Source organism: Fulmarus glacialis, unplaced genomic scaffold (assembly GCF_000690835.1).
Source record: "Fulmarus glacialis isolate BGI_N327 unplaced genomic scaffold, ASM69083v1 scaffold7574, whole genome shotgun sequence".
NCBI classification, from domain to species: Eukaryota; Metazoa; Chordata; class Aves; order Procellariiformes; family Procellariidae; genus Fulmarus; species Fulmarus glacialis.
This window is the reverse complement of record NW_009208594.1, coordinates 1-11882: the sequence shown is the minus strand read 5'-3', so window position 1 is coordinate 11882 and position 11882 is coordinate 1. Positions and strand designations below refer to the sequence as shown.

Below are 11882 nucleotides of genomic sequence, written 5' to 3'. Positions count from 1 at the left end.
GGGCGAGGCTTGGCCGGGAGTCGGTGAGAATTTCGGTGCTGATGTGAACAGCAACCCGTGTACCGGGAGTGCACGTGGGGGGGAGCGTTGAGGCATGTATGATACTTCAAATTCAAAACTGGCCTGTACCGAGCGTTGCTGCCCTTTGTTTGCATGCTTCTTTGCACACCTTTCTCTCAAGGAGCTGGAAACTCCTGGGAGGATGAGGATACTAGGTTTGGTGGACGGTGCATCTGTTATACCGTGCCAATTGTAACGGGAAAAGGAAAATTACGTTGTGAATAGCCAGTGGAAGACATTTATGAAGTACACTTTCGAAGAATGATTTGAAGAAGCACTGAAGAGAGTCTGACTTAAGTTAAAGAAGCACTGCAGACAATGAGGGATGAGGAGGGGAGTGTGTATAGGGTGAGCACTGAAAGTGAATAATTTTGAGTGATGTTCCAAGGAGCTGTGATAAAGGGGTTAAAGGAAACAACTCAGTTTAAAAGGAGTATCAGAGCAGAAGCCAAGCAATTCTGCCAACTCCCAAGTGTTCAAAAAGGGTGTAAGTCTAAAAGCTGAAGGAAAATCTTGTAAAGATTATGAGGTGGATTTATGTCTCACTGGGTATTTTTAAATGGGGACTATATATTTATGTGCCTTTAGCTTTTTCAGTTTGCATTCTTCATGTGTCTCACATTTTCAAGCTTTTTGCTACAGCTATTTGCACTAGAAAAACACTCTTGTAAATGGAAAATGAGTTTTTCTGTTACCTGTAATCCGGAAACTGCCACCTTTGAGCATCCTAGAAGAAATGGTTTAGTGTGCGTGTTGAGGAGGTAATGTAGGTGCTGGGTACCTCCAGGAAAGACAATCTGAAAGAGGAACGCAAGAGAGGGAGACTATCTTGGCGAAGGTACATGACTCATGAGGGGCGAGCCCTGCGACAGCATTGCAAGAAAGCATCTTGTGTAGTGCTTCAGGCTAGGACTCCTGGCAGGAGACTAAGCTAGCAGCCTGCACATGTTTTGCAGTACTGTAAAGTGTGTTTCATGATGGATGTGTGATGAGGTAATGCGTAAGGCCAAATAGAAGAGAGCAAGTTCCTCAGAAAAGAAGTCTTCATGCTGGAGTTAAGAATGGAGGAGTCTGCTGAGCAAGAATACCTTGCTTTTGCTGGGGAAATGTGCACCTGTTGATGAGATTGTATCATCCTCTGCATCTGGTCATCTGATCTGACCAGCACCAACTCCAGAACTTCTCTGTGGAACGGCCTAGACCATCTGCAAGTGATTGGCTTGCACTCTCCGGAGTGTTAGCAATTGGCTGTGAACCACTTTTGAGTGAGAAAATTCCTGTCAAGGGTGACTGAGGTAAGTGCAGCCACCCCAGGGACTGCAGAGACACAACTGAACTGCTTAGCACTGCCGAGGGAGGAGAGGGCGAAACCACCCGTGCAGGTTGCCCAGATGAGGTAGGCTGCACATCCCCCTCGCGTGGGAGAGTCACACCATTTATATTGCAGTCTTGAAGAAGATTGATGGACACCATGATCAGATACAATATCTGAGTTCACAACATCTGTATTTTTATTTAAAAGAAAAAAGTGTACCTTTTAGTTAGGGATAGAGTGGCACCTCCTTCATAGGTGAGATGATGGGAAGCCTGTTTTCAGCTGTTTCTTGGAGTAAAAAATGCAGCTGGGACAAAAGCTTCCTGTGTTTGTAACAGATACTGAACCTTTTTCTCTGGGATCAGCAAAAACTATTTCAACAGGATAAGTAAGCTTGTCTAGGGCATCCAATGGAGCAAGTTACCCATACCACAATGGAAGACAAAGAAGAAAAATAACCAAGGACATGGAGCCCAAAGTAAGTGAAGTACACACAAAAGTACACGCACCTGGAGCATGGTAGGCACAGTCGGAGGCACAACAGACACCTAATGAAGGTATGCATTTTCTCAGTTTTACAAGGTCAAAGGTGACAATCATGGTAATTTGTCTTCCTGGCCAACCCACGACCCCATTGTAGTCCATGAATTCTGTATCACGATCCTTGCACAGTTTATAATTTCTGGCTGAACTGAAGTGTGTCCTTGAAAAAGATCTAGTCCTTTTTTGCAGATAATGACAGAAAAACGGTGGTACAGAGTCAAATCATACGAACACCTGACTCGTTTACCCTGTTCCTGACAGTGGCCCACTGAATGCCTAGAAAAGATCATAAAAATAGGGTAGACGTACAGTGCTACCTCCCTGAATGCTCTCCTAGCTCATAGTGATTTCTGATTCAGAGACTTACTGTGACAGAGGTGTTGGCTTTGTGTTTAATAGCCTTTGATGGATTTCTCTTTTGCAAGTTTCATCCACTATATATTCACAGTCACGAAATTTAAGGCCATGAAGGACCATTAATTCTGCCCACTTACATATGACAAGTAATTTCACACGGGCTTCCAATGATCTCTGTTACACAAACCAAGTAAATTATAACATACCGGAAAAGCTACCACTCTGTAATTTCACTAGTTAATACTTTCATCACTAAAAGCATATGCCTATTTTCAGTTGGAATTATCTATTGCAGTTTAAAGCTGTTAGTTTTGGTGTTGCTGTTGTTGTGCGTTACCCCTAGACAATTAAAAACCTCTTTAGTATCCAGCATTTTTACTCAGTAAATGTACTACACACTCTAATCAGATTACCTCACAAACTTCTAAGTAATTAGGGTTCATAGAATCATAGAATCATAGAATGGTTTGGGTTGGAAGGGACCTCTAAAGGTCATCTAGTCCAACCCCCCTGCCATGGGGAGGGAGATCTTCAACTAATCAGGTTGCTCAGAGCCCCGTCCACCTGATCTTGAATGTTTCCAGGGATGGGCCATCTACCGCCTCTCCGGGCAACCTGTGCCAGGGTTTCACCACCCTCATCATAAAAAATGTCTTCCATATATATAGCCTGAATCTACGCTCTTTTAGTTTAAAACCATTGAAACCAGTTTAAAGCCATTACCCCTTGTCTTATCACTACAGGAGTTCTGCATCTCCCGTTGTAAAATATTTTCTCCAATCTTCAGACAAATTTTGTGAACCTCCTGTGCATTCTTTTTTTTTTCTCTCTGTTCCCTTCAAGCCATAGAAAAAAGGGCTATGCCACGAGGGGCCTTATTGTTGTCTCACATCCACAGCATCTGTTTCCCCCAGATTGTCTACCTGTATAGATCTGTTATATCATGTCTTAATCTTAAATTGTAAACTTTACAGGGCTGGGATAGCCCTGCATTTTAGTGTCTAAAATAGTGGGTCCTGGTCAAATTAATCTGCTTGCACATTAATACAGTCAATTTCTTTCCAGGTTTACCTTTTTTTATCTTTGGTACAGTCCTCTTTGGAGGAGTGACACGCCTTTATTTTCCCCAAGCACATAAGTTCGCACTTGATTGCTTTAGGACAAAATCTGTTTGAATAGCCTTACTCTGCTACACACTCTTCTCCATTGTTATCCTATCTTTATGACTGTTTTTTGCAGTACTCATTTTTTACATCATCTGCAGATTTTATCAGCAGAGATCTTACATTTGCTTCCAAATCATCAATTAAGTGTCAAACAACACTGGCTGGAGAACTGTCCCCCTAGGACCTAAGTAGAAGTGCCCAAATGCAACAATTGGCTCTTATTTGATATGCCAACCAGTTCTTAACTCACATTATTTGTTTGCTGCTATATAACTTTCTGTTTAATAGTTAAAGCATTGGATTAAATCGAATGGATTTTCAGATCTGTAATGGCTGTCTGATCATCTTTAACTCAACATGTAACTTCAAAGGCTTAAGTCGTTTGCCAAGTCTTACCCGCTGTACAACAACCTTGACTAGTATTAGTTATACAGGAGTGGCAGCTACACCAAATTTCTTATCAGTTAGCATTTCTGGTTTCAATTGCTTATAGTCTAATGTTAGGTATCTGTAAAGAATGATGTCCTGGTTTTGGCTGGGATGGAGTTGATTTTCTTCCTATTAACTGGTATAGTGCTGTGTTTTGGATGTAGTACGAGAATAGTGTTGATAACACACTGATGTTTTAGTTGTTCCTAAGTAATGTTCACGCTAGTCAAGGACTTTTCATCTTCCTGTGCCCTGCCAGGTGCGCGGGGGGCTGGGAGGGAGCGTGGCCGGGATGGCTGGCCCAGCTGGCCAGTGGGCTATTCCATGCATATATGACGTCATGCTCAGCATATAAGGCTGGGCGAAGAAGAAGGAGGGGGAGACATTCGGAGTGATGGCGTTTGTCTTCCCAAGTAACCGCTACGCGTGATGGAGCCCTGCTTTCCTGGAGACGGCTGAACACCTGCCTGCCCATGGGAAGTAGTGAATGAATTCCTTGTTTTGCTTTGCTTGCGCGCGCGGTTTTTGCTTTCCCTATTAAACTGTCTGTATCTCAACCCACGAGTTTTCTCACTTTTACTCTTCTGATTCTCTCCCCCATCCCACCTGGGGGGAGTGAGCAAGCGGCTGCGTGGTGCTCAGTGGCCATCTGGGGTTAAACCACGACAATGATTAACATTCTTGTTATCTGGTGTAACACTGGATCAATTCGTTCAACATTTAATTTGATTTTTTTCTTTCCTCTTTACAGTATTTGCTTATTGCATTTTTAGTTTACTATCCCCAGGCTATTCCAGCTAGAGCATAACTGTGAAAGTTAACCTGTCTGCCTGTAAGACACAAGTTGTTGCTTTCATATAGCCTAATCTCACCTTGGAATGCAGAGTTTTGAACAGTAAACCAGAATCTTCAGTTTATGGACTAAGCAGTTTGCTGGCAGTATTTCCTGCCTTGCCTTTCCCACATAGCTGGATTTAAAAAAAAAATCAGCTTCCAGCTTCCCTCAGTTTTCTCCCAAGATACTAGATGCTCTTAAGAGTTTCTAGTTCCGTGTACTATTGCATTGTCTTACACGCACTGACATAGGCAGTGACTTACCAAACAATAATCCATTCCAATTTTTTGGTTTACATCTTTGTTTTGTTTAAATGACAGCCCATCAAATCTCACTATCCTGTTTCCCATGATTCTCTTTCTTCTCTAATGAGGACTCACTAATAATTCTAGCTTGCCCTATGTCATTTTAAAACCTTCTCTATAGCAGCTTGTTTTACATTACAGATATCCCCAACTGCTACGTCCCCTACAGCTTTCAGTTTCATGACCACAGAGAGAGTTTTCCTCACAGTTAACTTACTGCATCTTTTTCAATGTGTATTGTTTCAACTTGGTTGCATGACACCTGTTTTACCCCCATGCATCGTATCAGACTGCTTGCTTTGCTTATGTAGTCGTCTACAGCATCCAATGCCCATTGCCAGTCCTTCCACATGTGAATTCTCCTTGGATATTACACCATATTGAAACTTGCGTTTACAGGCTATGCATCCTCTCTGGCACCATGAGATGCATCAGAATCTCTTTTGTCTTCAAGACGACAAACACACCATCACCAAGGCATGCAGCAGCAGGGGTTCTTACACCGTCCATCTTTGCTGTTGTAGCGATCCTACCTGGAAGACAGTCACTGTACATCAAGGAGTCGATGACCCACATAACTGTTATCCTGGGTGTGCACAGGCCTGTGCTGTGCTGTGCTGCTGCACCGTGTGGCATTCAGGCCTGTGTTTGCTGCACAAATCCCTTGCCTGCAGGAAACCTCAGCCAGCTCGTGGTAACAGAGAGCCTGCAGGCAGCTCCCAGTCCATACTGGCGATTATGTCACCTGTGTGGCCTTGCCTTTGTCTAAAAGCGAGGCAAGAAATTCTCATGCAAACATCCTTTCTGTCTGACAGTAGAAATGATGCATAGAATTGTTTTCTTGTAATCCTATAATAGCTCTAATGGCCAAAATGGGAGAATCTACTCTACAGATGGGGTCTGCGTGGCATGCTGTGTGTAGATCAGAGGCCCATTCAATGCTATACCACTTGGGGTCCCCACATCTAAAGGATGTAAGATTATCTAGACTATTCTATCTTACAGTGTTAGCTCTAATACATCATATTTTAAATGATACCTTACACAGTCTGAGTGTCTTTCCTACTAGGATCATAATGGATCAGCACCTCCTCATGCAAAATAACCACTCATAACAAGAAAAAGGTTCCCAGTTAGCTTCTCTTGTTCTCACTCTTTGAAGGTTTGCTTAGCAACAAATGTGCATCCCAGGAAGACATTCAGCAGAGATCTGACTTCTTCCCATGTAAATGTAATCAAGACATCTCTTACTTTTTAAATAAACAAATCTAAGATTTCTATCCCATTTGAAGCAATGTTCCAGACTTCGAATACTTCTGTATACTTACAGCTCATCACACTGAAATTCGCAAGTTCAGGTCAGGGCTTTGGCCTTTGATTTCTAGGATACTGGCTGGAAAGCTGAAAGCTTTCCAGTAAAAAGATTGGTGGGGTCCTGCTGGATAACAATTTAAGTATAAGCCAGCAGTGTTCCCTTGGAGCAAGGAAGGCCAACAGCATCCTGAGCTGCATTAGGAGTGTTGCCAGCAGGTCAAGGGCAGTGATCCATCTCCTCTACTCAGCATTGGTGAGACACATCTGGAGTGCTGTGTCCAGTTCTGGGCTCCCCAGTACAAGACAGACATGGACATACTGGAGCGAGTCCAGCAATGGGCTGTGAAGCTGGTTAAGTAATTAGAGTGTCTGTTATAACAGGTGAGGCTGTGAGAGCTGGGACTGTTCAGCCTGGAGAAGAACAGGCTCAGCGTGGCTCTTGTCCGTGTATGTAAGTCATTGATGGGAGAGTATAAGGAAGACAGAAACAGATGCTTCTCAGTGGTATCCAGTGACATGACAAGAGGCAACGGGCACAAACTGAAATGCAAGAAATTCCACTTAAGCATGAGAAAGAACTTTTTAACTGTAGAAGTTATTACACACTGGAACAGATTGTTGGGAGATATTGTGGAGTCTCCATCCCTGGAGATATTTAAAATGCAACTGGACACAGTCCTCAGCAGCCTGCTCTGGCTGACCCTTTCTGCAGGGGTGGGATTGAACCAGATGAACTCCAGAGGTCCCTTCTCTGTGATACAGAATAGGGAAATCTAAAACATAACCTGTTTAATTTCTAGATAAGTGATTTTGCAGTTACCTGTCTTAGGTATAAGTACATCTTATACCTAAATCATTCTGTGTAAGAGACTTGTCCTCATTTTCTCCCACCTGGTTAACCTTTGTTATCTGCAAACTTTAACCAACATTTTTTGCCTCAAATAATCAAATATAATGAGTGACATTTGGCCAAAAACCTGTTCCCGTAAGAGCACACTGAAAACCCATACCTGGTCATTAAAAGAGAGCTTTTCATCCATTTAATATATTACATTAATGAAAACATGGATATCAGTTGAGAATAACATCCCTTGAGAATAAGCAAACAGTTGCCTGCTTCCACTAAGATGCATGTGGCAAGCAGGTGGATATACCTGATGGAAACCAGGTCCTAAAACTGTTGTGTAGAGCCAGGAGCACAATCAAAAACTATGGTATAGCTAAGAAATTTTCTGTCCCTTGGAACAGTTGCACAGGCTTACCACTTTAATAGGTGCAGGACTTACCAGGTAATCAAATTGAAGCTGAACTGTTAAATCTGCTAGCCATGCCATCTGCTCATCTCTGATAGGAAGAGACATACCTTATTTTCAGGGATAATACTTTGCTCAATCTGCAGAACTGAAAGGTAGCTGTTGGGTATCCTTCAGACAGCTCCTGGTTCCTCTCTAGGGCACACAGCAACGCTGTGTCATACCGCAGTGCTCGGCCCAACGGAAGCAAGCTTGGTTCCCAGATTACACAACAAAATGAATGTTCTGCAATTGTGGAGAAGCCAAACATAGCAAAGTGAAAGTGCACTGAATAGCTTTGTCCAGCAACAAACTAGACAGGCTGTGTTTATGCCCCCTTGAAAAATGAATGCACGAAGACACAAACACACAAGAGGGTGCAACAACAGCACTGAGAGTAGCATAGTCGAGGTAACTTTGTTCCAGTACATAGCTCATATTCACTCTCTCTGCACTGCTCAGCAGAATCGCGTGGCTTAAAGGTCGACTCTACAGCTTGTTTTACATCCCTCGTTCCACACGCTATAAAGTTTACAAGTAACCACATGAGTCTGCCTGGAAAGAAACTTTTATTTATTTAAAAAAACCCACAAAACCCCTACAGAAACAGCCTCACTCCATAGCCCATGCTTGTGCCTCAGAGCAGGGCTGGGAAAGTCTTCCTCCTCCCTTGACCTCACATGCCCTTCACCCATGGCAAGGCTGGGAAGGGGATGGAAAAGTGCCAAGTGTTAAGGTGCTGAGAAGCTCTTGATGTTTCTAGTCTCTCAAGTGCTGTTGGCCTGTTCCTGCTCGAAGAGGGCCATGGCTAAATGCGAGCGGGATGCGAGTCCTTCCAAGTTACTAAGCACACAGCGGTGGTATAACTCCTCACTAAGCCGGGGATTGCAGCTCCTCAGTGCATATTTCTGCACTAACCCTGGCTCCACAGCCCTAAATAGGTGCAGACCAGAATAGTGGAGGAAGACATCAAACACCTCCATGCTCTCCAGCACCTCATCTCGGTCTAGGATATCAGCTGCTAGCTTGGTACGTGCTGTCATATAGTCAGAGTTATAAAAGCAGGCCTCAGCAAAGGAATGTCTGTCAAAATGCCCATCCCTCAGGAAGTCAGTGCTGGAGGAAGCAGTCTGCTCACCACGGTACACCAACGCAGGGTTGAACTCTTGGAAATGCACTGGGAAAAAGACCTGCCAATTGCTGATAGTATTCATGCGGCAGCGGCTCAGGAACTCCATGTTGATTTCTGTCCAGACACTGGCCAAGAAGAACAGTGTATCCACAGGGTGCTTCTTTGAGACTATATCCATGAGTTTCACTTGGGACGGCACCTCAGTTTTAACACTAATCCAGGGGATTTTAACTTCTGCATAGCGTTTCTCCAGCTCTCCTACCATGGCTTTGACTCCAGCAAAAACATCTATCTGACTGACTCGCTGGGCATCATAGGGATGATAGATGAAAAGCAAAGTCAGCAAGGCATTATCATGTGTGTCCAGTGTGTTCATAGCAAACATATCCAGGAAGTTTGCCACAAAATCCAGATCCTGCACTGTCAAGGGAAGCACCAGTTGCACCCGTGTGGCCTCTGTCACATATGGCATGGGAATAATTTCCACCTTACTTAAGGGCCGCACCAAGCTCACTCGTTTTGCCAGAACATGACTGTGGCCCTTTTGGGTCACTGCCTCCAGCAGTAGGTCCAGTGTATATTCCATGCCCCGTGTGGGGTCAAAACGCCGATAGCCATTCAGCAACTGCCGCTTGCTGAAGCGGAGCAGAGGCTGGTAGCGACTGTTAAGTTGCTCAAGTGCCGACTCAATGATTTCACTGACATCTGCTTTGCTGGCTCCAGAGAGCTCACACTTGGGGGAGCCATCAGGACAGGAGAAGAGGTGCTGCTCAGTGAAGTAGTCCCAGCTGATTACCTCAAAACGTGACTTTGGAAGAAACGGGGCATTAATGCCCACAGGCCATGTCAAGCCTGCCTCACCTGCAGGGGTCAATGACGTCAGGTTCCTCATCTGCATCTGTGCAAAGAGAGAACGTGTACTGATCCCTACCGCTTTCTCAAAGAGATCCGCTCCATCTCCCACCCAGGCCTGCCTCACCACCTAGAATTGTATCTTGGCAGTATCACACCAGCAGTTTTGGATAACATGGTGTCAGAAGTGCTATTTCTGAGACGCAGGACTATATCCTGTGTCTGGCTGACGGTCACCTACAAACAGAAGCAATAATCTTCCTTCACTGTGTTGAAAGAAAAGGAAACCTGTTTGGTTGAGGAGTTTTTGCAGATATCCCTCACCACGTACCTGGAGGTCCTGGATCTCCTGGTAGGCTCTGTCCAGCTGGATCCTACTGAAGTGCTTGTGCAGCCGGTACATCAGGGTCATATCGGAAACAGGGTACACAGCAAGAGCTGCTTGGAACTCCTCTTCTTCCTCCTTGTCTGGCTCAGTATTTTTGGTCAATTCATAGGTGTGATAATGCTGGCCCTGAAATGGACAAGAGCCAGAACGACTGTCATGGAACTCAAATTCACAGAGAAGCCTTCCCTCACCCCAGACATGCATTTGCCCCTCTTTCCATGCTGACTGCCGTACCCAGAGATGAAAATATAAGAGTTGTCCCCACCCCCCTACCCCCGATAGTACATGCCCGCTTGCTTCTCGGTACCAATGTGCTCTTTATCCGACCTCCAAAAACCTGTGGATCAGCATCTGCTAGCAGGCTGAAAATTAAATACTGTATGTGCTCTCATCCCCAACATCTCAGCTTTGATTATGGGCCTCTCCCCAATGCTGCCACACCACACAGCCCTTTCCTCCTCTGTAACTCACAGCAGAGGTTCACAGAAAAGCCCCTGTGTTATGCACCAGGGAACTAGTAAGAGCATCGGTTTTGTCAGGCTTAGCTAACACAAAACCCTGAGAAGGGAGGTAGTACCTGGAGCTGGGAAACACAAGTGATGCCAAGGAAATCGATGATGCAACGTCCCAGCCACTCATCTGGCCGCACGCTAAGGATCTCATTGCGACAGCTGTCCAGGTGCGGATGGAGCTTAAGCAGCAGGCTGCGGGACATGAGGTAGCCAAAGCCACCATGACAATAGCGGGCCTGCTCATCTCCCCCAATAAACTCCTCCGCTCGTCCCAGGTAGACATCTTGGTTAATACTTAGGTGAGTCACCAGAGCCTTGACCTGTTCAGCCTGGGCATAGGTGTCATCCTGCATGATGTAGAACCAGTCATAGTCAGAACCAAAATGCTGATGGATATAGTGCATGGTCTCATACATGAGCCAAATGGGACGCTCATCCCCATGGGCCACCAGCACCATGCCATGAGGCACCTTGGCATTGCGCAACCCTGTAAAGTACAGCAGGCGTGGGAAGTGATGGGCTACTGTCTTGTTCACTGCCACTGCCAGTGTATTCAGGGTAGCCTTGGAGGTCAGCACAGCCACAAACAGTCTTTCATGGAATCCCAATTCTGTCTGGATGTAGCGAGTTCTGTAAAGGAAGGACATATCTACATGACAAACAGCTGGATGACAAAAATCAAACGATTACGATATCTTGGGATAAGTCTTTGTCTGCTGGAGTCTACCAATGGTTAAGCCTAAAAGTAGAGCTTTAAGAGAAGACTCACTAGCAAAAATCCCATTTTGTAAAAACACTTGCTTCTTTCAAGGAAACTACAACCTCACATCCTTTATCCGAGCTAGGAAACTGTGCTAGTGTAAGTAACAAAAAATACAGAGCTAACCACTTGCAAGTTATATACTTTATTATTAATTGCTCAAAATTTTCCCAGTGGATAGACTGGTTAAAAAAGTTTTGAAGAATAATTTAACATGTTCTATTAGACATGAGTAATAAAAGAAGAAATATTCTCAACCTTCTTGGGCGTTTCTGTTGCTTTTTTTTTTTTTTTTAAATTAACTTCTTAAACACTTCTCTTGCACCCCTTTGTTACCTTTAAGGTAACGATCTTAGCCATTGCCTCGCTGCACCGTGCTGTTACTACATAAGGTATTTCAAACAGCATATTCCACCTTGAACCTGTTAACTCACTGGAGGATTTAGAACCCCAAATACCATCCACGTGATTATCTTCCTTGAAGGAAAGCCTGGCCAAAAGAGCGGATTTTACCTGAGCACTTTCTTGTAAGGCTTGTTGGGGTCCCTGTAGTATGGAACAATCCTAGGCCTGAAATCCTCGTGGCCCGGGCCCGGCCTTCCATCCGCCGCCTCCAGACGCG

At 44.6% G+C, this 11882-nt stretch overlaps 1 protein-coding gene across 2 annotated transcripts; it reads right to left on the bottom strand.

The window, feature by feature from the left end:
• Window positions 1-8172: 8172 nt before the first annotated feature.
• CHPF2 (chondroitin polymerizing factor 2) lies at window positions 8173-11868 on the bottom strand. 2 transcript variants are annotated; one of them, XM_009576540.1, is made up of 4 exons: window positions 11774-11868; window positions 10566-11130; window positions 9932-10114; window positions 8173-9646 (listed from the first exon to the last, which is right to left on the bottom strand). In XM_009576540.1, the coding sequence occupies exons 2-4, from the start codon at window positions 10956-10958 to the stop codon at window positions 8384-8386; spliced, it is 1839 nt and encodes a 612-aa protein (XP_009574835.1). In that variant the 5' UTR covers window positions 10959-11130; window positions 11774-11868; the 3' UTR covers window positions 8173-8383. The 2 variants fall into 2 exon arrangements, with proteins under 2 accessions (XP_009574835.1, XP_009574834.1); XM_009576539.1 differs by lacking the exon at window positions 11774-11868 and having other exon boundaries at window positions 10566-11147.
• Between the last annotated feature and the right edge of the window lie 14 nt (window positions 11869-11882).

Coding starts and splice junctions, on each gene's coding strand:
- CHPF2 (XM_009576539.1), bottom strand. CDS start 11,147: ATGTCCTTCCTTTACAGAACTCGCTACATCCAGACAGAATTGGGATTC. Junction 10,115..10,565: donor CTTGTGTTTCCCAGCTCCAG/GTACTACCTCCC, acceptor TGTCCATTTCAG/GGCCAGCATTATCACACCTA. Junction 9,647..9,931: donor AGGAGATCCAGGACCTCCAG/GTACGTGGTGAG, acceptor CTCTTTGCACAG/ATGCAGATGAGGAACCTGAC.